Source organism: Petaurus breviceps, unplaced genomic scaffold (genome assembly GCF_028583685.1).
Source record: "Petaurus breviceps papuanus isolate PSGF00001 unplaced genomic scaffold, PetGlider_PUasm1.0 90702, whole genome shotgun sequence".
In the NCBI taxonomy this organism is placed as follows: domain Eukaryota; kingdom Metazoa; phylum Chordata; class Mammalia; order Diprotodontia; family Petauridae; genus Petaurus; species Petaurus breviceps.
In genome coordinates, this window is record NW_027187317.1 from 609964 (window position 1) to 633888 (window position 23925).

At 40.3% G+C, this 23925-nt stretch overlaps 1 protein-coding gene across 2 annotated transcripts in view; it reads left to right on the forward strand.

Moving 5' to 3' along the window:
- The first annotated feature begins 330 nt into the window (after nt 1–330).
- DUSP10 (dual specificity phosphatase 10) overlaps nt 331–23925 on the forward strand; it is a 47824-nt gene continuing 24229 nt past the window's right edge. Inside the window, exons 1-2 of one of the 2 annotated variants that reach the window (XM_069065991.1) lie at nt 331–510; nt 2765–3615. In XM_069065991.1, coding sequence (XP_068922092.1) covers nt 2808–3615 — 808 coding nt within the window. In that variant the 5' untranslated portion in view covers nt 331–510; nt 2765–2807. The remainder of the gene's footprint in view (nt 511–2764; nt 3616–23925) is intronic. The other variant, XM_069065990.1, reaches the window with a different exon arrangement.

The following is a 23925-nucleotide window of genomic DNA, read 5'->3' on the forward strand; positions in this document are numbered from 1 at the left end:
TTTTCAAGTGAAAAGAGACATTTAGTCTAAATGGAAAGTACAATCCATTGACAATTCAGCCCAAGAACGGGTTAACTGCAACCTACTGGTTCAGTTTACATGTAAATAGAGAGCAGCTGCTCCTCTCCAGCTCGGGCAGGCCCTTTTAAGTTTTTGATTGGCTGCCAATGACATCACCGCCCGTGTTATAACATAGAGGACTCGAAGCCCGTCGGATGAACCCGCCTTAAAGAGACAGGGCCACGCCCCTGACTCCGCCCCCTCTCGACACCCATTGGCTGCTGTCTGCTGTGAGGTGGCATTTGGGTTTCACCTAGAGTCTATTGGCCCAGACACTTATCCGTCTGCGCTTGGCCCGCCCCCTACGAACCTTACATTTACAGTGTAGCAAAAGAGAAAGTAACTATGTTGCAGCTGGAGATCAATGAAGCTAAGTGAATGGGGGTTTAAAGTACAAATCGATAGCTACAGTGAAGCGCCAAATGGTGGAGGGATATACTTATTTATGAAGTAAGTGGAAGTCGCCGCCTACATGCCTAGGAGGAGAGGAGAGGAGTGGAGGTGTGGGATAGAGATGTGTTTGTGTGTGTGCGATGCGTTACTCTTCTTTTTGGGGGGGAAATAAGGTAAGGTTAGAGGGCTTTGGCCGTTGGATACGCTACTCTGTGCGCTTCCACTCTATGCGGTCCACTTGGGTTTGGGAGAAGAAAACCGAGGTTTGTTGGGGGCTTTGCGGCAGTTAGAAGAGTCTGAGGCGCGCGGGTTCCTCTGAGGTGTGTGAGTAACTGGCGGGGTGCAGGGGCTGTAGTGATGATGAGTGGAGGAGGAAGGCGCTGTTTAAAAAAATCATCTAATCACTCCATTTCCATTCTGGGCGCTTTCTGGCCGTGGCTGTAGTGGGGTGGGATGGGGAAGCTTCCCCATACATCTTAAGTAGATTTGGAGAGCTAGACTTCATGGTTTCATGGAAAATATATACGACCCTCTCTGCTGCAGAGATGCAGATATCTTTGATATACTACGTGCGTGTGTGAGATGCCCCGTGCATCCACGCACTATATGTGAACGAAGAGAGTAGAGGGGTGTGTGTGTGTGTGTGTGTGTGTGTGTGTGTGTGTGTGTGTGTGTACACATTTATTCTGTCTTTCTGGAAAGGAAATCTATTGATGCCTGGACAAATCTTGTCAGGTAATACAATACTTTTATGCTTCCGGATGACATGAAACAGTTCTATTGCATTCTCAAGTAGTACTCATTTTTCAAATACACCATAGGGGAGTAGGGGGAGTGTGAATCCTTTGCTGACATCTAAAGGTGGGTAAAGGAAATCGTAATCAGAGTCTGTATAAGATACTGTCTGTGGTGTCTGTGTGTGCCTGTGTGTAATACATGCTTTGATTTGGCACTGTGACATTTCATTTTTCTTATGAGAATTCTGATCATTGTACATAAGATGACATTTCTCCACTATAAACAGGTTTTAAAGTTCCTTTTGGTGAGCCATTCCAGTTTGGGGTTTGGCTTCTTTTCCATGTTTGCCTTAATAAAGGGGGGGAGAGAGAATCAGTCTGTCTGGGTTGTACAGAGCTGATGTTCATCAAACAGGAAGGACCTGGCTCTTTGCAGACACACTACTGTGTTTTTTTCAAAGCAGAGCCAATTTTGTTAACATATAACTGCTATTTAAAAAACAAACAGTTTTCAAAATGAGTAAATCTTTTTAGTAGATCTTTAGATGATCTAAAGCTCAAAAAATATGAATAGATAGTGGTAGGATATGTTTACTACTAAGGCTTGCTACATTCTAGTCTACTGCTGAGCTTACGGAGGCATCTCCTTTGTGTATAGAGGTTGGGGGTGGAGGACGTCAGGCAGAAGGAGAAGAGAAAGAGCTGAAGAAGGAATCAAGGGGGAAGATTGAGAACAGGGAAACTAGGGGGTGATGGATCCACCAGGGTTAGGATTTCCAGGCCTGACTTTGGGGCTTTGTTTTAGTGTCACACTAGTCTAGTGGTAGTGCAAATTAGAAAATTCAGATTAATGTTCAGACAAGTGATAGGAAGAAACATGTTACTGTATTGTACTTTTTTCAGGGTATGTAGCACATTTGGCAGTTTTGGATATATTAAGTATACATGTTAGTAACAGGGCTTTTTCCTTAGGTTTCTTTCATTTTGACTTGAAGAAAGTTGAAAATCCTGTTCAATTCTACCTAGCAGACTATTCCTATGATCTATGCCAGTAGTCTTGATCATCTTTTCTTTTCCTTTGCAAAGGCAATAGATGTGAGCCTGCAATAGTAGACAGCTATATTTCTCAGACAGTTCAAGTATATTTCTGCCTCTCAGAGGAGGGCAGGGATTAGATAACCCCAGGAGACTCCGTCTAGCCCTCTGATTCGTTGATTATTTGTGCTTTTAAAATTCCTAATCTTGGACTCAATTTTTAATTTAATTTTATTTTTGGTACCCTAAATCCTGAAAGGTAGAGTTTGTTTCTATTTGCATGGGCTGTATATACTTGCCCTTAAGTGTGGAACATCAGACTAGGCTTGGATCAGTTTGGTTTGCATCCTTTTTGCATACATGTGAAGGAGCTGAACTCTTTGGAACTTACATGGTAAAAGGCACTGAGGGTGACTTTCTCCAGGAAGGATAAAATGGCAAGTCCCCTTCCCCAGACTGAGGCATAGAATGCAACAGCCTGCATTTGTGACCTCTTTTGTGTCATGTGACTATTCTTTTTTTTTCCCCCTTCTTTACAGACTATCTTGAGTTCTTCTTGAATTGCCAGTTTTCAGCCTCCTCATGCCTCCATCTCCTTTAGACGACAGGGTAGTAGTGGCACTATCTAGGCCAGTCCGACCTCAGGATCTCAACCTTTGCTTAGACTCTAGCTACCTTGAATCTGCCTCTTCTATCAGTGATAACCACGTAGCCGTGATTGCCACCACCGTTGTGTCTCTAAAGGCTGCGAATCTGACGTATATGCCCTCATCCACCTGCCCTGCCCGCTCCCTGAATTGTGGATGCAGCAGTGCCAGCTGCTGTACTGTGGCAACTTACGACAAGGACAATCAGGCCCAGACCCAAGCCATCGCTGCCGGCACTTCCACCAACATAGGAACCTCTACTGTCTGTCCTGCCAACCAGATGGTCAACAACAATGAAAATCTTGGCTCTTTAAGTCCATCGGGTGGAGTGAGCAGCCCCATGTTGGGGACCCCCAAGTCACTAACCAGCATCAAAATAATCTACCCCAATGACTTGGCAAAGAAGATGACCAAATGTAGCAAAAGTCACCAACAGAGCCAGGGTCCTGTCATCATTGACTGCAGACCATTCATGGAATACAATAAGAGCCACATCCAGGGGGCTGTCCATATTAACTGTTCTGATAAAATCAGCAGGAGGAGATTACAGCAAGGCAAGATCACAGTCTTGGACTTGATCTCCTGTAGGGAAGGCAAGGACTCTTTCAAGAGGATCTTTTCCAAAGAAATCATAGTTTATGATGAGAATACCAATGAACCCAGCCGGGTGATGCCTTCCCAACCACTTCACATAGTCCTAGAGTCACTGAAGAGAGAAGGCAAAGAGCCTCTGGTTTTGAAAGGTACTTGACCTCTTTCCCTCCCCCCCACCCCCATCCCTCTTAACCTATCCCTTTGAGGAATCTGTGTTTTTGCTTTTGTTTTGTTTTCTTTTTTTTTTCCTTTTGGACTTAACACCAGTTCTATCCCTCTCCATGAAAACCCAATACTCTCAAACCTTGCTATCTTCTTTACCTTCCTTCCTCCAGGAGTACTACATTAAAATCCAGGGGCCTTGGCTTCTGGTCCCAACTCTGCTACTAGCTAGTTGTGTGATTTGGGGAGGGGATTTGCTTAGCATCTCTGGGCTTCTGTTTTTGTATCTGCAAAACTGATATAATAATAACTACCCTGTTTACTTTGTTAAAGGTGATTATGAGGATAAAGTGAACAAAAGTATATGAAAGCACTTAAAACCTAGAGAAGGAAATCCTGATGTAAGGTGCAGGGAGTGGTGGTGGTATTATGAGAATCTTTATATCGTTTCTGACATGGTATTGGAGATGGAACTGGAGGAGGAGGGAATTAACAGCAACAAACGCATGTCAGGTTTTGAAACAAATACCTCTGTCTGAGGGATGGCTCTCTCTCTCACTTCCCCACCTCAATATGTTTTATCTGCTTTGGAGAGAATGGTTTAAACATAAAACAGCTTTTTAGCTTTTCCCTACATTTCATTGTAGTCTCGAAAAGCTCCTTTACAAATAATTTCTTAAAATATGCCCATATCTTTACTAAAGCTTTGAAGGGATAATAAGTCCTTTTATAATAATATGGTTCTGTCTCATCTTAGTTCTTTCCTAGATGTGAAAAAGGCTCCAACTCACCCTTGCTCATCAGTGCTGGAAAGGCTAGAAGCTTGAGGTCCCTGGAGCTGTTCACAACCAGGGCAATATTGTTCCCCACAAGGATTATTCCAGTATCTGGTCACAACTTGCTTTAAATCACTTTAAGGCAAAGCACCAGGCTTCCCATTGCCCCTAAGACTTGTTGAATATCCTCCCAATTGCTTTTATTGCTAAGTCAGCATTTAGATGATGCTTAAATTAAACTTAATCTCCTTTGTTGTCCTTGTACTCTGTACTATTCTTTTTCTACCTTGTCTATGGAAGAAAAGATACATTGTTCCCGCCCCACTTAAGTTGTGTGTTGATAGACTTTAGAGTTCTAACCTGTAACCAGCCTTTAGAAATATGTTGACCAAAGGTGGTGGGTCTGTTCATTGGGTGATGCTTATGAAAATTACCAGTGTTCATTTTGCTAGAGCAAATTGGGTCTTTTTTGAATGTCTAATTGGATGTAGTTTCTCATTTGCCATTCTCTTCAGTTGCCACTCCCACTCCCATATATCTTCTATTAACTGGGAAAAATAAAGTTCTTTCTTTTTTTCCATTTATTCTCCTTCTCACCTTGCCACCCCAACCCCTAGTTTACTATCAGTGTGTCTAGCCACCTGGAAAATCCCATTCCTAAATCTAGTAGGCTATGAAGGCAATCATTGAAAGAGATGTTTTTCACAGTGATGCTGTAAGGCTAAAATTTCTGCTTCTCTAGCTTTCATTGGCTATAACTATGTTCATTTTAAAATTTGTCTCATGATATGTTTTAATATATATGTATCTATATTACATACATGCCTGCATATGTATATACATGCATGCACATATATATTTATACATACACATGCATATACACACACAAACACATTAGGAGTAGAGAGACTTCTTCACATGTTTCCTCATCAACTCTTTTTGGTGCCATGGGGAGGGAAGAGAAGGGGAAACAACAGCTATCATCTGCCTAATGATCTTCTCTTTTTTCTTCTGTAGGCTAGACTCTTAAGCATGTCTGTTTGGGGATTCTTAACCAAGGAAGGGAACCAAATTCTGATAACCCCTGGAACTGAATCAAGGTGGTAATTAGGAAGAGTTGTAGAAATAGTCCTTTGGTCTTCAGTTGTGGTTGGTTATGGATGTAGGTTTTAAATCATTGGGCAATGGGTTGTCTTAGTGCAATCCCAGGGGTTCCCCTGATGCCTTATTGTCTATCTATGCTTCCGGGACTCTGGGCAGCCTGGCCTTGTTTGTTCCTCAGTGATGAGACAGTGACACTTCCTCGGTGGGGCGGGACCCATTGCTGACTTCACCACTGGGCGCCCTGGTTGGGTCCTGCTCAGGGCCAGACATTTTCAGATTGGCGAGAAGCAGCGACAGTCGGACTTAGAAGACTTGCGGCGGTAGAGGTTGGCTTATATGTGGCTTTTTCTTTAGCTATCCTGTGGACTTGGGTTAAATCTATACCATTGTGAGGGAAGGGATATTAGGAGCATTTTATCTTATTTTTTGAGAGGGAACATAAGGAAGGTCATTTCTTCACGGACCTGGTCTGAAATTGGGTTGATAATAAGACCGATCAAGGGGAAGAATTCATTTTGAAAATATTTATTTTTTCCGGGGGAGACTGTATACAGTGGGTAAGAAATGGGTTTCTTTATGTATCCTTGACACCAAAGAGAAGGTAGAAATTCCTTAAAATAACAGACAATAGCTTTACCTAGAGGTTCTCCTGAAGTGTCCTTGCTTGGGGTCAAGCACGTTAATTTGCCATTGCTGTTCTACAGGATTTGGATTTAGGAAAGCCAACCCTTTGGTGGTCTAAGATTTTATTATGTAAAGTAGTAGTGGTGCCATTTTGAAGGAAGTAATTCTTCTTTTCTTTTTTCGGCAGAGTAGGTTGGGGGTGGGGTTCGGGTCAAGAAGTTAAGCATAGGGAGGGAGTTGGATAGGTTAAAATATACCATACGGTAGAATCTCTAAATCTTCTTTCATTTATTTTGAGAGATTTCTCTTGCTCCATGTAATCCAGTCTAATTTATGGCTGGCCCATCTGATTCTCAGTTTCATGTTTGTAAACACTGGTTGCTACCCTCACTGTCCAAGTTTTATGTCCCCCTGTTTCAGCGCCATGTTCTCCATTTTTGGCGCTGCCTGTCAAGTGAGCAGCTACTCTGTTACCATTTTAGTAAGGCAGTGTCAGGTTGGGAAGAAACTGATCAGAGAAGCTGGAGCCCCTGGGATTAGGTTACGTTCTACTTTACAATCCCACTGGTTGGTGACCTATGTCTGAAACTGTTTTTGAGTCTCATCTTCAGAGAGGCAAATGGCATCAGATGTGGGCTACTTTCCTACCTGGTGAGAATGATAAAAAGGAAAGAAGAAATGTATATACATATGCACATTATATAGGCATGTATGCATCTCTATACATACATGTAAATGTATATGTATAGAGTAGATGTATGTATATATAGAGATTGGTGCTCATATCTACATATACGCATATGTGTGTACGCATACACACATATGCGTGTGTGTATATATATATATATATATATATATATATAGAGAGAGAGAGAGAGAGAGAGAGAGAGAGAGAGAGAGAGAGAGAGAGAGAGAGTGCCAGTGCCAGCTCCAGCACCAGCACCTACTCACCCCTTGTGAGTAGAAGATTTCTACTGTGGTTTACCTGAATTCTGGTGAAGGCACGAGAGCCCTGAGAAGGCAGAACTGGGTCTTTGTTAGCTGTTTCTATGAATCTCCAAGGGTTAAATGAAGGAGTGTGTTAACTTTCCATCACCTTTAGAAGTCCCTATTTTTTTTTTAAACAAAGCAGGATTCACTGGAACATCTGCCAACTTAAGGAGTAAAAAGCAATGCCTTCATTTTCCTTAAAAGAAAAGTCTGAAGAATGGAAGCAGAGAGTTTACTCATATCCTTTTCTTTAATCTCTTGTTAGATGGAGGAACCCCCATTGTGGTTGGCAAGATATCAGACTCAGTGGGGAAATCTCCTGTCTTTAAGGAGAATGGGAGGATTTGGAGCGATTTTTAAAAATGCCTCTTTGGAATCTTCTCTTTCGAATGTCTACATTTCACAGCTCCCCTATTCCTCCTTGTACTCTCTCAAACTGGGAATCTATGACTCCACTGTCTGACAGGTCTGTCAAGGGACCTGATGCATTTTATTGGACTATGGAGACAAAGGGAAAGGTGGGAAGAAAGGTATGAAAGAGAGCCCAGGAAGTTTGTACATGAAGGAATTCTATGACACCGAGTCAAAACCTGTCTTCTAGAAAACCCTCCATGGTGCTTCCTGGGACATGAGTTACATATGATGAGTGTTTCTACAGAAAAAAAAAAGAGGTACTGAAAAGAAAGCTTTACAAAGACCTTTAGGAGTTTGGTGACCCCAAATGTATGGTTTTAGCCAGTAAAGGATGCATTTACCATGAAAATATCCCAATTTTTCTGAATTTGTCTTGTTAGTGGTTCAGATACCACCTTCCTACCTCAAAAAGATGTTTGGAAGATTTCAGAAAAAGAAGCAAACAAAACAAAAAAGATAATAGAAAATGTTCTTCTTTTTGTAAAATTTCTTACTGTTAAAATTCTTATCTTAGCCTCCAGATGTGTTCTGAACATGCCAGGCTGATCTTACAGAAGTAAAGGGGGATAGTTAAAATACATCTGGCTCTTGTTCCAAAGGAGGGAAAATACTTTGCTGGGGAGATGTGTGTGTGTGTGTGTGTGTGTGTGTGTGTGTGTATGTGTGTGTACATGAACTCGTTGCTATGACCTAAAAATAACTGAGTGACTGCTAACTAATTTAAGTAGCATACAGTTGGAGCTCCAAGTAATTACAAAAGCATGTTGGGCCAAGAGGCCTGAGTGATTTGGGCATATCTTAGAATTATTTATTTATAATGGGATTTGTAAAAAATGTGATTATAAATCCATCCAGCTGATGTCACGCGGCTAAATAATGGGAGTATAAGGCTATAAAGCTTTACTTTTCTGGCCCTTTGTCAGGCTGTGATATATTTTTGGTTTGTGCTTTAGGAAAAATGCACACACACACACACACACACACTTGCAATACAACTATAAAAGTTGGGGGGAGGGAGAATGAATTGAGAGCAGAAATAATGGGTGCATGTAGCATTATGGAGGTTGAAAGAAAAGAGATCTTTGCTTAAATTTGGATGATGAGGCAAGAGACTAGCCTGCCTTTTATTGGGGGAGGGGATATGGGGGAGGGAAAGCTGGAATATATCCTGTTACTTGCTAGTTACACCTTATGGATGGTTTTAGCTTTCTTTTTTTTTTTTTCTTTCAGTTTAAACTGACAAACTATCTGTTTTCTTTTCCTCCCCCCAAGAACTGAGGAAGAAGCTGTTCCCTTTTCACCTGTCCTTCCCACCTCCTACACAATCATCAATCCTCTTAGGGACTACTTCTCTCCTAGGGAGATCCTGCCTTGTCATTCTAAGACCTTGGAATGGTCTTAGTGGAAGTGAGTTAATACCTCTTCTCCCAGCAAATCTAGTTAGTTTTGTAACTTGTTTTTTTTTAAGGTTTTTTTTTTGGTATTTTATGTATATTAAATCATAATTAAATACTGACTTCACTTAGAGATTTTTTTTTAAAATTTTCTTTAATATTGTTTTTAACCCAGAATGAATATGGGAAGAATCTATGTCCTGGCTTGCTACCATTCTCGGCAAACTTTCATTAATCTCTGGGATTCTCACTTTCACTTATAAAAATTGGTGCCTTATCCAGATGTACATGAAAATTGGAATTTAATTGGAATTTGGATCTAACATTTCTCATTTTCTTCAGGAATTACTTGTTCCTTAGAGTGAAATAGCACTCTAATTGAGGCTGCTTATATATTTGTATGGGAGTTATGAAGAAAAGGAGAATGATTTGAAAGTTTTTGAAAGGCAATGATTACTTCATTTTTAGTCTTTTCTTTTCTTTTAAGTTTCAGGTCCAAGGCCTTTGGGTCCTTTTGATCCAGGGGGAATAATGGCCAGGCAACTACTATAGCCCCACCTTATACCTTGTTTTCCTCCACAGGGTTGGAGCTATATTGGAGGACTATAGACCTACATCTAAGCTAGGAAGGTAGGAGGAGGGCTAAGATTTAGTGAGATAAATGGGACCACTGAATAAACACTAGGTCTCCTCATTCCCTAGCTCTTGCTAATGGCAAATGGCCAGCTTTTGGTTTAGTTTAACTCATTGCCTGCCAAAATTGCTTCTGAGGGAAATAGCAGGTTGCTAATTCAAATTGGGGGGCAAATTGTCCAGGTAAAACAATTCACTTGATTTTCTTCTCTGTGTAAATAGGGTATACAAGGAGAAGAAGATTTGGAGGAAAATATTGCCAGGCTGATTTTGATACTCTAGGCAGACACAAAATGGTCATAGAGGTCAAGCATAAGTTTTGCTTGGTAATAAATTGCCTCTTTTTACAGGACCAAGCACGTTACTTCAGAGGGAAGAAGTGATTTATGAGCCTAGGGTAGATGCTAGGTTAGTGACATTCCTTATCTTCTGCCAGAATCATCCAGGTTTGTGGAGATTGCTGGAGGTTCTTGGGGACAGTGTTTTACTTCACATAGAATTTGGTTCCTGCCAACTAGACGGCTTTCTTAATGCTCTTTATGTGCTATTTTTTTGGGTGGGGGTGCTTCTGGAACCCCAAAGTGATGCACAAGTGGGGAATATGATGGGATACTGATATATGGAAAGAGTTGCCCTTTAGACTATTTACAGATGCTGCACTCTCTTCAGGCCATTGCATTTTGGGATTTCCTAATCGTTCACAGATATTTGATGAATGAAACATGTTGGGGGTGGAGTAAGGATTTTAACCTTCTGAGAGGCCATCACTGCCATTTTGTTTGTAGAATTCTTGTATCAGAAATGGTGGTTAAAATTTTGGTGGAATAAGGGGGGGTGGCAAAGGTGTATTTTTGCATTTCATTAGACTTTTCAAGTTCCAACTAAAAGACAGTAGATTCAAAAGACCTAGATTCAAATTCATTATTAATTATTTGTTATTTGTAGATTTCACTGGCAATTCACAATAGATCTGACCCCTGTCTTTAAGAATATTAAGTTTTTCATAGAATGAGAAGGAGCTGTAAAATGTTTAAGAGAAATGAACATAAATGCCTGGCTGGTGCCCAAGGCACTTTGACAAAGCTTCCTCAATAGCAATGTTAAGAGCGTAAAGTCTCCAAAGTTATAGTTACTCTTAGTACAGGCTCATATGAAGAATTGGTCATTGACCAATTGCTCCACCAACCTACCTGAGCAGTTACTGTGATAGCTATTCTCCCAATGTTCTGTCTTTGATCATCTTCTCTTTTTTCTGAGCGGTCTCCCTTACTTATTACATATGATGAAAATGATGCCCACATTTATCTCTCTACCTTTCCTTCTGTATGTGTCTGCCACTTTCTCCATCTCTGTCTGTTTTGGTCTTTGTCTCCTCTCTTCTTCCTCCTTGCTTCCCCAGCTCAGCTCTACTCGAATGACCCTCTGAAATTTCAAATCCAACATGTCCAAAACTGAACTTAACCCCCCCCACTCCCAGACACACACACTTATTCTTCTTGTTGATTACCTTATTTGGTGTAAAGGAATCAACATTCTCCCAATTAACTGCTTGAAACCTTTTCCCCCTTTACTTTCTGCATACTTTTGATTGATATGCCCCTTCCATTTTACTACAACATATCTACCACATAGAATCAAGAAAAAGGAAACTAGGATCAATCATGTTGATCAGCAAGCATTTATTAGGCACCTACTATATGCCAGGTACTGTACAAGGTGCTGGGGCTACAAATAAAAATAAAGGAATAATACCTACTTGCCAGGAGTTTATATTCTAATAGAAGACACAAAATGAACATATATAAGTATATGAAAAATAAATATAAGGAGAATAAAGTTTTTTTTTTTCAATTCAAGATAGCTAAAAGGGCACTAGCAGTTGAGGGGATCAGGAAAGGCTTCATGTTGAAGGTGTATTGGAGGACTAGACATCATGCTATCTCGGGAGGATACCATAGAGAAATGGAGACTTAATCCAGGTTGATGGACTATGATGGAGAGAGTAAACACATGGTTCTCAGCTTGAAGAATTGTCACATAGAAGAAGATTCTTCTACTTGGGCCCTGAGGACAGAAGTAGGAGGGGTAGATGGAAGAAGCTATTGAGATGCAGGTTGAGGTTTCATGTAAATATAAACCTTCTAAGAATTTGAGTATACATAAGTGGAATGGACTTCCTGGTTCAATAGTACATTTTCCTCCTCTTGCCAGAGGTCTTCAGGCATTGCTTGGATGACCTCACGTATTGGTGATATTGTGAAAGGAAATCCCGTTCAGATACAAGTTGAACCAGCAAACTTCTGAATTTTCTTTCAACTCTAACGTTCTACCTTTTCTTTTTTATTGCCATTGCTATCAATGTTGTCCAGCTATCAGGAGTTCCACAACTGCTTGGACTAATTGAAAATGGTTTCTTCAAGTCATATTTCTGTTCCATGTTTCTTCCTCCTCTAATCCATTCTTTGCTTTAATCACCTTAAACACAGAATGACATTGGTGATTTCACTTCACTCTCAAAGCCTTTCAATGGTTTCCAATCACCTGCTGAAAAGAGTCTGAACTTTTAAAACTGAGATTTAAAACTGGCCCTATACAATGTGTAGCAATCTGCTTTTTACAACCTCATCTTACACTTCTTTTCACATGGTCTATGGTCCTGTCATACTGAGCTGTACATTTTATAGAGGATTCCCACTATTCTCTGTATTTTTAATGTTCTCCTTTCCTCACACCAATCTCTGGTGATTTCAATCCTGAACATCCTTTGTACACCCAATTCAAATGCTACACTATTTCATGAAGCCTTTTCTCAATTTGCTCCCCTTCCCACTAATTGGAAATTGTATTTTCCCATTCTATAGAGCATGCTTATCACCTTCTATTTCGTTAGTTATTCATGTGCAAGTCTTATTTATAGTACTAGATAAGTTCCCTGAGGGCAGGTCTTATGTCTTATTTATCTTTGTGTTGTGCCTGTAGCACTTTTTTTTTAGATGGAGTCTCATGCTGCTTAAACATTTTTGAGTTGAATGAGGGTTGGTTGGCCCTCCCCTTTAAGTTCTGAATTTTAACTTGGGTCAGTATTTTTGTTGGAATGTCAGTGACCTGTTATACTTCTTCCTTGGAGACCCACAATCAAAAGGTATCATCCTGTTCCTGTTTGCTCTCTCTGTCTTTTTGTTCCCCTTAGCATTGAGACTATACTCATCTTATTTAAGAAGTGGGTCATGACCTGGATATGATGCTGTCCTCTGAGGTTCATGTTTGCATAGAGTTTTTATCTTCCTTTTTAAAAGGCATGTCCTTATTCTGTGCTCACACCTTCAAAAATTAATACATTTTTCTTTACTAGGCATTTGTACGAAACTAAAACTTCGGGTAGTTTCAAGTTAAAGGCTTATCTCTGGTCAAGAAAGAGCATCAATAAGTCTCTTGTATGGTGAAAGCTCATTATTTGGATTCATTCAGATTTTTGATTATTCACCATAGACCTTCTGTGAGAGGAGGTTTTGTTAAGCAACATTTATGTGAACATGATTAAAGAGACAAGGGTGAGGTAGTTACTAGGCAAGACTGGAAAAAAAAACCCTGTTACTAGCCTTATTTATATTTAATGTTCTAATTACAGGTGACTTTTGATCTCAAGGAAATGGCTGTAAGGTAGAAAGGGTATACTGGCTCTGGAGTCAGAGAAATCTAATTTAAATTCTGCCTCTGATGTTGATTACTTGTTTGACCTTGGCGAAGTCACTTAATGTCCTTTGTCCTCAGTTTTCCTCATCTGAAAATGAGGGAATTGAACATGATGGTCTCTAAAATCATTTCATGATTTAACTTTCTATTTTTAAAAGTAATGGAGAAGGGGCAGCCAGGTAGCACAGCTTGTAAGAGCACCTGCCCCAGTGTCGGGATGACCTTGGATGACCTGGGATGGAATCCGGGCTCAGACACTTAGCACCCACCCAGAAACACCTGGCCATGTAACCTTGAACAAGTTACTTAACCCCAATTGCTTAGGGGTGGCCAGGTGGCTTAGTGAGTAAGAGCACTGGCCCCAGAGTCGGGATGATCTGGGATCGAATTTGGGCTCAGATACTTAGCACCACACCCGGAAATAACTGGCTGTATAACCTTGAGCAAGTTACCTAACCATGATTGCTTATTAAAAAAAAAAAAAGTAATGGAGAAATGTAACAGAATTTCTGTCCCTTTCATTTTTAAACACTTTTCCACTTCTGTTACATGCATTTGCTTTTTTTCTTATCTCTACAACTACTCTGAATTAGTGAAGTTTTAATCTACTCCTTCACTTTTTTCCTTTTGGGGATTCTAATCAATATGTTTTCTTCCCATAGTCTCAAGTCTGTCATCAGATTTCTACAGGTGTCTGACAGCCTTCCTCAATCTAGAGTCCATGAGAAGATTCTTACCATCATTCTTTCATGTTTGCATCACCTTTCATTACTTAGAACTTGGCAAAGCAAGTCACTGTTTGCTCACAATGGGGAATTTGTTTATCCTTTTTAAAGGAAAGGATCTTTGAGTCTACATCTCAGTTAAAGAAATATGTATGCCTTGCATTATTATAGACAAAAACTATCATTCCATGATATGCTTCTAACAATGTGGGTGGGCTCTTAGGAGGGCTTTAATTATTATACTTATGGTAAGGCTCAGGAAATTGCAAAAATTTAAATTTAAGAGACAAAACCCTCTCTGATTCTTTTAAACCTATATATTATTTTGTTCTTTGTTTATTTGTTTTGTTCATCTTAGGTCTAGACTTGGATGGGACTTTGGAGGTTATATAGTCTAATTCCTTCAGCTCATAGATGGGGAAAGTGTTATGTAGGTAATAAATAGTAAAGCAAAACTTTGAACACAGGTCCTCTACTTCTAAATCTAGGTTACTTCCCAACTGACCACACCAATCCCCTATTCAATTCTGTCAACCCTAGTTTTAAATATACCGGATTGGCATTTAAAGCAATTAACAACCTGTCCCCCATCCTACCTATCCAGCATTATTAAATACTATCACCCTTCATATACACTGTGGTCTAGCCAAAGTGACTTCTTTACTGTCCTCACACATGACCACTTCTCTCCCATCTCTGTGTCTTGGCATGGATCGCCCTCCGTGCCTAGAATGTATTTTGTCCTCAAGGTCATATAATCTTAGAACCTCAGAGGTCACCTAGTATATACCTGGACAAGAATCTTCTCTATCATATATACCTAACTTGGTAGCCTAGCTTTTGCTTGAATACTTCTTTTAAAATATCTTGAATACTGGTATAGTTATCTTGTGTAAGATGTCCCAGAATCTCTTCCCACATACACATGCTTCCTTCGGCAATACAATTCTATATTTTCTACCCACGCATTCTTCAGCCTCATTGGAACTGGAATTTATTGCTGAATCAAACCCTGCTATTTGTTGCTGTGGGCAGGCCCAGGCCATAACAGGAGAAGTGGAAGAAAAAGAGAGAGAGGTGGGCAGTTGAGAGATGGTAAAGAACAGGCAGGGGAGTGGTGAAATTTTGTTGTTACTTGGTGGTCTTATAGTTGTATCCAACTCGTCATGACTGCATTTGGGGTTTTCTTGGCAAAGAGACTAGAGTGATTTGTCATTTCCTTTTCAAGTTCATTTTAAGGAAACTTAGGCAGCAAACAGTTAAGTGACTTGCCCAGGGTAACACTGCTAATAAGTGTCTGAGGCCAGATTTGAACTCTGGAAGATGAGTCTTCCTGACTCCAAGCCCCGCACTCTACCCACTGCACCACCAGACTGTGGAATATGAACAATATTGCCTCGAGTGCTACAGTTGTTTGCTCCAATCTGAATTACCCTTGTGGGTTTCATTATCAGAATAAATTTATTTATTGTCATTATTTACTACAATTTCTCAATGTTACTTGAACACTAGATTCATTGAACATTCATTCATACAAAGAACTCTACTAGATACTGGGAATAAAAAAATGGACAGAAAACAAGTCTTGCTCTCAAGGAGCTTACACTGTAATTAGGGTCATAGTAGGGAAAGAAATATATACAAATTGCTATCATGTAAGGAAGTGAAAAAGAGAGGCCCAGGAAAAGTGCTCGGGACAAAGAGTTTACCATTAATCAGGTGAGGGGATCTAGGAAGGCTTCATAAAGAGAAGACAATGAAAGTGAGCATTAAAGGAAGCTAGGCATTTTTTTTCTTTAAAGCAATTGGGGTTAAGTAACTTGTTCAAGGTTACGTGGCCAGTTATTTTGTGTGGGTGTTAGGTATCTGAGGCCGGAACCAATCCCAGGTCTCCTGACTCCAGGGCCAGCGCTCTTACTCACTGCGCCACCTGGCCCACCCCAAAGCTAGGGACTTTTTACCGACAGAATGGGGACCAGCAGCAGGGAAATACTTTCTAGGCATGGCTGGGGTAGGGAACAGAGTATGTGTGTAGAATAAGCCAAGGTTCTGTCACAAGAAAAGATAGGATGATAAAGAAGGAAGAATTTCCAGTCTAAGTGACTGGAACATAGAGTATGTGGTGAGGAGTAATACATTAAGACTGGAATGGTGGCTTGAATTGTGGTTGACCTTAAATTGTTAGGACCCCAGGAATTTTATTCAGGAGGCAATGGAGAGCCAAAGAAAGTTTTAGGTTTGAGGATCAACATGATCAAAGTAGTGTATTAATAAGAAAGTGACTCTGGCAGCAAAATGAAGGAGAGATTAGAGAGAGATTACCTGGATTCTTTGACATGGATCAGAAGCAGCAAGGACTGCAATGGAGAGTGTCCTCAGTGGTATGGGAGAGGCATGGCTTACCTAAACTTTGTATCTCCCCTAGCATGTTTGTCACAGTGCCCTACACATAGATGCTTTAGAATAAATGTTTTAGTGGAAAGGCCATAGAAAATCTAGACACAAGATAAGAGGCTCTGTGTTGCTTCAGAAAGAATATTGGATTCGGAGATGGAGGAGGTGACTTTGAATCTTGGCTCGACTTTTTCTCTTTTTTTCTTCCCTAGTTATGGGGCTGTTGAGGTCCTTTTCCAACTCTGTTATTTTATGAAACTTCATGAAAAGGTGATAATAACCTCCTTTGATATCAATCATAAAGGTCTGGCATTGCTAACTTCTCTTAGTGGGGTAGAGGAATCAAAGTGATGGATCTACTATAATGAATATCCTTCTTAAAAAATCTTAGACTATTCACCTTAGAAGGGGTTGCATGGCTAAAGCCTATAAAGTCTTTAATGGCATGATAGGAACTGGGAGCTAGGAGGCACCCATTTATGCATGAAAGAGAATTTTAGGGCAAAATAAGAAGTATGAATTTGCATAGTGGGTAATGAATATATGAAACTTATTGCCCTGAGATGTACCTATCAGAGGCTGAAACTGTGAATAGATTAAAAAAAAAAAACATTAACGGTTTAAAGGCCTGAATGGACATTCCCCAGCTAGTTATTCTCCTTGTACATTTATAAGTTCTGTGGATTTTTCTGAACCACTAAAAAAAAAATGGAAATACTGGTATAGTGGGGAGGGTCTCATGATGGGGAGGGAGAGGGAAAGGCATACTCTGGGTTTGGTTTAAGCTTGTCTTTCCCTCTAAAGAGTTCTTAAGTGAGAAATATTGGCTTGATTTTTTTTTCCTTCCCTAGTTATGGGGCTGTTGAGGGCCCTTTCCAACTCTGTTATTTTATGAAATTTCATGAAAAGGTGATAATAATCTTCTCTGATGCCACATATAAAGGTTAGGTGTTACTAACTTCCCTTAGTGAGGTAGAGAAACCAAGGTGATGGATCTTCTGTAATGAAGATCCTTCTTAAAAAATCTTAGATTATTCACTTTAGAATGGATTGCATGACTGAAACCTATCATCTCTTTAATGGCAGGATAGGGACTGGGAGCTAGGAGGCACCCATTTATGCATGAAAAAGAATTGGTTTGTAAACCTGAGTTATTTTAAAACCAGCAGATTTTGCTATAAAATATCCAACCAGGATGCTTAGCCGAAGGGCTTACTAGGTGACTTAGTATGTTCTTAGCCTATCCCTGTGGGCTATAAAATACTTTCCTCATTAGGTACAAATAGCCTCTTTATACCCACAACATTAATCATCCCCATTGTTGGAAAGTGATTTGAGGTCACTGAGAAAATGGCAATATCCTTATTGTGGCTGGATTTAAAATAAGGAGATGTGGGTTCAAAATCATCATTCTACCACGTTTTACCACCTGATGACTTTTGGACAGATAACTGAAGTTTCCTGAGTCTCAGGCTCTTACCTGTTAAACCAGGAGATTGGACAAGATCACTCTGGCGCTCCTTCTAGCTCTTCTTCCATGACTGTCAGGTGCAGGGGGGAAGAGAAGAGAGTAATCTGTGTACCCTTGACAGCTATTTTTAAGAGGCCTAGAAAAGTTCATCTCCACTAGTTTGATTAGATAACTATGTATGAAGAAATGCCACGATGCAAAAGGAATGTAATCTTAGGAAACCTTAGACAATTACTATCTAGGCTATTAGGCTCCTGAGGCCCAAAACCTCAAAATGAATTTTCTTTGTTTAATAATAGTAGCCAATAGCTAGCTTTTATCTAGCACTTAGCGGTTTACGAAGCACTTTTACATATGTTTAATAATTTGATCCTCACAACAACCCTGGGAGATAGGAGTATTATTAACCATATTTTACAGATGAGGAAACTGAGGTAGATAGAGGTCAAGTGACTTGTACAGGGTCATAAAGCTAGGAAGCATGTGAGGCTGAATTTGAATTTAGGTCTTTCTGAATCCAAATCTAGCCCTCTATCCACTATGCCACCTATCACCCTCAAAGTTTAAAATGTATGCCTTACATTTCTTGATGTTGTAAATCTGTTCAGTAAAACACCTAAGGCAACTAGATGGTACAGAGAATAAAGCATTGTACCTGGAGTCAGGAAGACTTGAGGTCAAATCCAGCCTCATATACTTACGAGCTGTGTGACCCTGGGCAAGTCACTTAACCCTGTTTACCCTAGTTTACTCATCTGTAAAATGCGAAGAAGACCCCAGATAGGGTCACGAAGAATAGGGCATGACTAAACAACTGGACAACAACACTTCCAATAACTAGGAGTTGTGAGTTACCTCTTTTTTTGTTGGGGGTATGGTCAGCAGCTAGATGGTGCAGTAGATAGAATGCCAGATCTGAAGTCAGGAAGACCTGAGTTTAAATCTAGTCTCAGATGCTTACCAGCGGTGTGACCCTGGGCAAGTAACTTAACTCTGTTCATCTCAGTTTCCTCATCTTTAAAATGAGCTGGAGAATAAAATGGCAAACCATTTTATTGTATCTTGCCAAGAAAACTCCAAATGAGGACTAGAAGACTACTCAACAAACTACTCACAAACCCATCTCTCCCTTTTTTCTTTCTTTTTATTTGCTAGATCTCTCTTGATTTCTGATTGCAGGTTATTTCAAAGATAGGACAAAACATTTAATACATTTATGTTAAGGGAGAAGAAAGCAAAATGAAAGCCAGCATGGTAGAACCAAAAAAAATTATAGTCAGAAGAGAACTGGATTTGAATTCGGTCTGTGACATTTACTAGCAGTGTGAGCATGTGTAGGTTATCTCCTCTCCTGGGCCTCAGTTTCTTAATCTGTAAAAAAAGGGAATCATAGCTGTGGTATTTAACTCTCAAAGTTGTCACAAGAGTCAAATAAGCTAAGATATATCCAACATTTTACAAATGTTAAGAAATATTTTTTGTAAGATAATGATGATAATTTTAAGATTTCCTTAATTTACACTGATTTGCCAACCTATAAACTAGAAAATCTGCCATGACTAAGCCTTGGAGTCCTGACTTAGAAGCTATGAGTTCATAGTATCAAAGATTTTTAAAGCTAGAAAGAACCTCTGAGGCTGTCTAGTAGAAGCCTCTCATTTCCTAGATGAGAAAGCTGAAGCTTGGGGAGGTCCCATGATTGGATTTTTTGAATATCCCAAAGAGGTAAAAAAAAAAAATGCCAATGCCAGGATTTTGCCCTGCATCCCCTGACTCCAAAGCAAGGACTCTTTTTGTTGGCTCCAACTTTGCCATGAAGGGTGAAAGCTGATAATTGGTATTCAAAACCAGAGGCAGTCATGTCAGGGAATGACAGAACAACAGCTTCTCCTTCAACAAATAATGGGTCACTTCCAACTTTTTGCTCCTAGGTTCAAGTTGGCCTTCACTGATGGTATGAGGTATCTACATGAGGGGTGGAGGTGGGGGAGTTGAGGGTGGTGTGTGTATGTGTGTGTGTGTGTGTGTTTGAAGTTTTGTAGTTTGGCCCAGCTCTGAAAGTTCTTTAAAGACTCAGAGGAGTCTTTTCAAATGAGACAAGACTTGTTTTAAAAACAAAACAAAACAAAAACCTCTTGTCCTCAGATTAAGTCAAGATTCTCAATCAATCAATAGGCATTTATTCCTTAAGGACTTACCATGTGGCAGGCACTGGAAAGAAAGGCAAACCCCCCCCCAAAAAAAAAAAAAAAACAGTCCCTGGCATCAAGGAATGTACATAATAATTGGAAGGGAAAATGTAAATATATGATACATATAAAGTCAAAGGAAGGTAATCTTAGAGGGTCTTCTAGACATGTCAAAATAGAATTAAATGTATTATTAATTTTAGGCATTCTACCTTTATTTGAACTACATATAAGAGCTGGATGGGCTTTAGAGATCATTTAGTCTACCTCATGTCCCATGTTTAAGATGAGGAAATCAAGGCCTAGAGAGGTTGAGACTTCCCTAAGGACATGCAGGTTTTAGAGTTGAGATTCTAACCCATGTCAATAATAGCCAATAGTTGATAAAAACTTATTAAGTACCTACTGTATATAAGACATAGTACTAAGCTCTAGGGATAAAAAAGACAGTTTCATTTTTTGTAAGTTCCTGCCCTGAAGGAACTTACAATCTAATGGGGAAATACAAAACACAAAAAGAAACTGTAAGCAAGGGAGTTTGGGGAAGATAGCCCAGGGATAAGGTGCATGGTGGAGGAATCAGAAAAGTTTCAAGGTAGTGTATACAGGTGAGGAAGGAGGACATGTCTAAGCTGGGGTTTCCCAGGTAGAGGTTTGGAGTTCATTGTCCCACCCTCCAATTAGAGAGGGAAAAAGGTAAGTGAGGAGATGGGGTGCCCAAGGCTGACAAGATCTTGCAGGTTGATGAGGTTATCCCAATAATGAGCTTCCTGGGGCATAGTAGAGAAGTTAATCAGAAAAGTCTTAAGGTCGTGCAACCAGGTGAGAGATAGAGTATCCTTTGGTTCCACACTCCTTGACCTGCCTTTATGGGATGATACATGTGGTAACAAAAGTAGGGAAGCATTCCAAAGACACAATGTCCTTCTGAAGAAGTTAATGTGATGCTTTCACATTAAACAGAGAGAAACAGAACATATAGCGGTTCTGCTCAGAGAGAAAGAACGTTTGTGAACCTCTCCATTGCCTTGTGAATCTGATAAATGATGGGATAGCCCATATTTTTATAGTGCTTTACCATTTATAAAACCCCTGCTTCGCCCTTTTCCAACCTTTAGGGAATCATTGCAAAAACATTTCAGTTTTGTAAATGATTCCAAAGTTAAGTGATTGCTTAAGGTCTTACAGCAACATAGCTGGCACCTAGAACTCATGTCTTACGATTCCAAGCTCAATACTCTCCTCATTTTGTCATGCTGCTTTTCACTCAAACCATCAACACAACAAACCCTCTCATTTATTTAAGGAAAAGTATGTTTGTGTACGTTATCTCCTTTGATCTTCACAGCTGATATATTGTTTCCAGACCAACAGAATAAAATTTTATAATAAAATTTGTAATTTTGAATTCTGCTTCCTTCTCTACTCTCCAAGCAGAGCTATTAGATGCTTCTATTCTTTCCGTTCTTTTCCTTCAAAGAGGTATTATTTTCCAACATTCTTGCAGATCACTAACTTGGAATTTTTTATTCCAATGTATGTATGTATGTATGTATGTATGTATGTATGTATGTCCAGGTGTATCCTTAGAGGGCAGATTCAAAAAGAAAGGCCAACTGGAACTCTTCACCAAACTGTGCCATTATAGGGAGCTGTCCTTTAGTTATGAAGAAAACTTTTGGAAGTCATAGAATTAGAGGTGGAAGAGACCTGAAAGGCATCTGGTCCTAAGAACACACCTGACAAGTTGTCATCTTCCCTTTGCTGAAAGATCTCTAGTGAAGGGAAATCCACTAATTCCCAAGATTTTGGGACAGCTCTGATTGTTGAAATGTCTTTCCTTACCTCAATGCCTCTTCACAACTTCTAACCACAGTTCCTAATCCCCTCTGCTTCTAAGTGGACCAAGACCAATCCTTTCTCATGATAGCTGTTGATAAACTTGGAGATTGTTATCATGTCTCTACTTCATTCAACCCCTCCACCCTCTGCCCTCCACCCCAAGTCCTCTCTACTTTGGACTAGATATCCTTAGTTTCTTCAGTTTATGTTTTTTGTTTTTGTTTTTGCCATCTACTCAAGGCCCTTCATCATTCTGGGTTGCCTTCCCTTGGATACTCTCCAGCTTCTCAGTGTACCTTTGAAAATATGACTCTGAGTTGAATCTCATTCTGCAGATGATCAGAGGATGGGGAACGATCATCTGCCTAGTCCTTTATGTTGTGCCTCTCAGTGCAGCCTACAGAGAGACTCTTGAATAGCCCTTCATCCCCCCCAATTTAATTTTCTTTCCCATTTTCTTTCTTCTTTTCTTTCAAATTATGTAGTGGTAATTGTGAGTTTATTTAGTAACCTGCTAATTTAGAGCTGGTTGGAAGGAACCCCAAAAACCATCTAGCCCAACCCTGTTATAGATGAGAAAACAGACCCAGAGAGGAGAAGTACCTTGACTGAGGTGGTAAGTGGCAGAATTCAGGTCCTCTGACTCCAGATCCAACCCTCTGTCTACTGGACTTTGCCACCTCTTTCATGTCCCCAATGGAGGAAGAAGGAAGACACCTCCCAACTCTTCCCTTGCTGCTTTTCCTCATATCACTCCAGGAATTTGACAGCTAGAATGGTTTCAGAACCTTTGTAACCGCAGGGACAACAGTCTGGTTTACAGATTGCTGAGAAGCAGGAGAAGCACAGAATGTGAAATAGCCAAGGAGAAGAATAAACGTGGAGACTACTGGACTGATCAGACAGGTTCCCTGCAGATAGATATCAGCTTTGCCTCACTGAGCTTCACATCTGGTTGTCAGAGTTACACAATGGTGCAGCTAGAGGGGACCTTACTAAACATCTGGTCCAAGAGAAAACAAATGATTTGCTCAAGGCACCCAGAGTCAGAAGTGGGACTAGAGCCCAGGTCACTTGGCTCCTTGGATCAGTGCTCCTTCTGCTACACCACCCTGGCCTCAGTGCTTTGCTAATTACCTTGTCGGTGTTGGTGTGTGTCAACGTGTCTAAATGCATTGTGTCCTTTGTGCGCCCAAAGTGCCCTTTTTGCGATCTGAGAGTGCTTGGCAGGAACTCTGACTGCACTCTCATTTGTCCATTGTTCTGTAGGAGAGGATGGTGCTGTTTAGCAGGGGTCACTGTGTGAGCAGGTGTGACTGAAAAGACTGATACATGTCAGCACGCATTTTAGGCATGTACAAATGTTTGGCTTGTAGCCAGAACTGGAGGTAGGGTCTCCAGTGGTATAGGAGCCAGATCCTCAGGGCGGAGATTATTCAGATGAGGAAAGGGATTTTAATATTGCTAATTGGTGCTAAGAAGGACCTGAGGCATATATACTTGAGGTGAAACACACATCCATCCATCCTAGAATTGCTGTGGGACTGTTCTTTTGGCCTCTCTTGACCTCTTCATCCATATACCTCTCCTCAACCCTACCTCCCTGTCAAGTTGAATGTTGCCCTTTGGTAAAATATTTTTAAGATCACCCTTGATAACCTTTGTGTATACTTACAGATAAATGTGTGCATTCATATACAAGTGTAAACTACATATATATTAATATAAACACAATGCATGTTATATATATATGTACATACATGTGCACACGCACACACACATACATGCCATAAGTATATGGCTGCCTAAGGATGCTGTTATTGAAGATTCCATTTCCAAACCTACTGGCTCTTTGCCAATATCCTTCTTAGACATACACTCTGCCTAACACTACGGCTCTCCTTAAGAGCCAGCCCATTGCTGATTGTTGTGTTCTAGGCTGCTCTGGATACTGAGGCTGATGACTCTTCATCATTCCTCTTTAGCACAGATTGCCAGTGACTTGATGGTTATTTCTCCTCCATTTATTGTATTTTTCAATTAGCAAG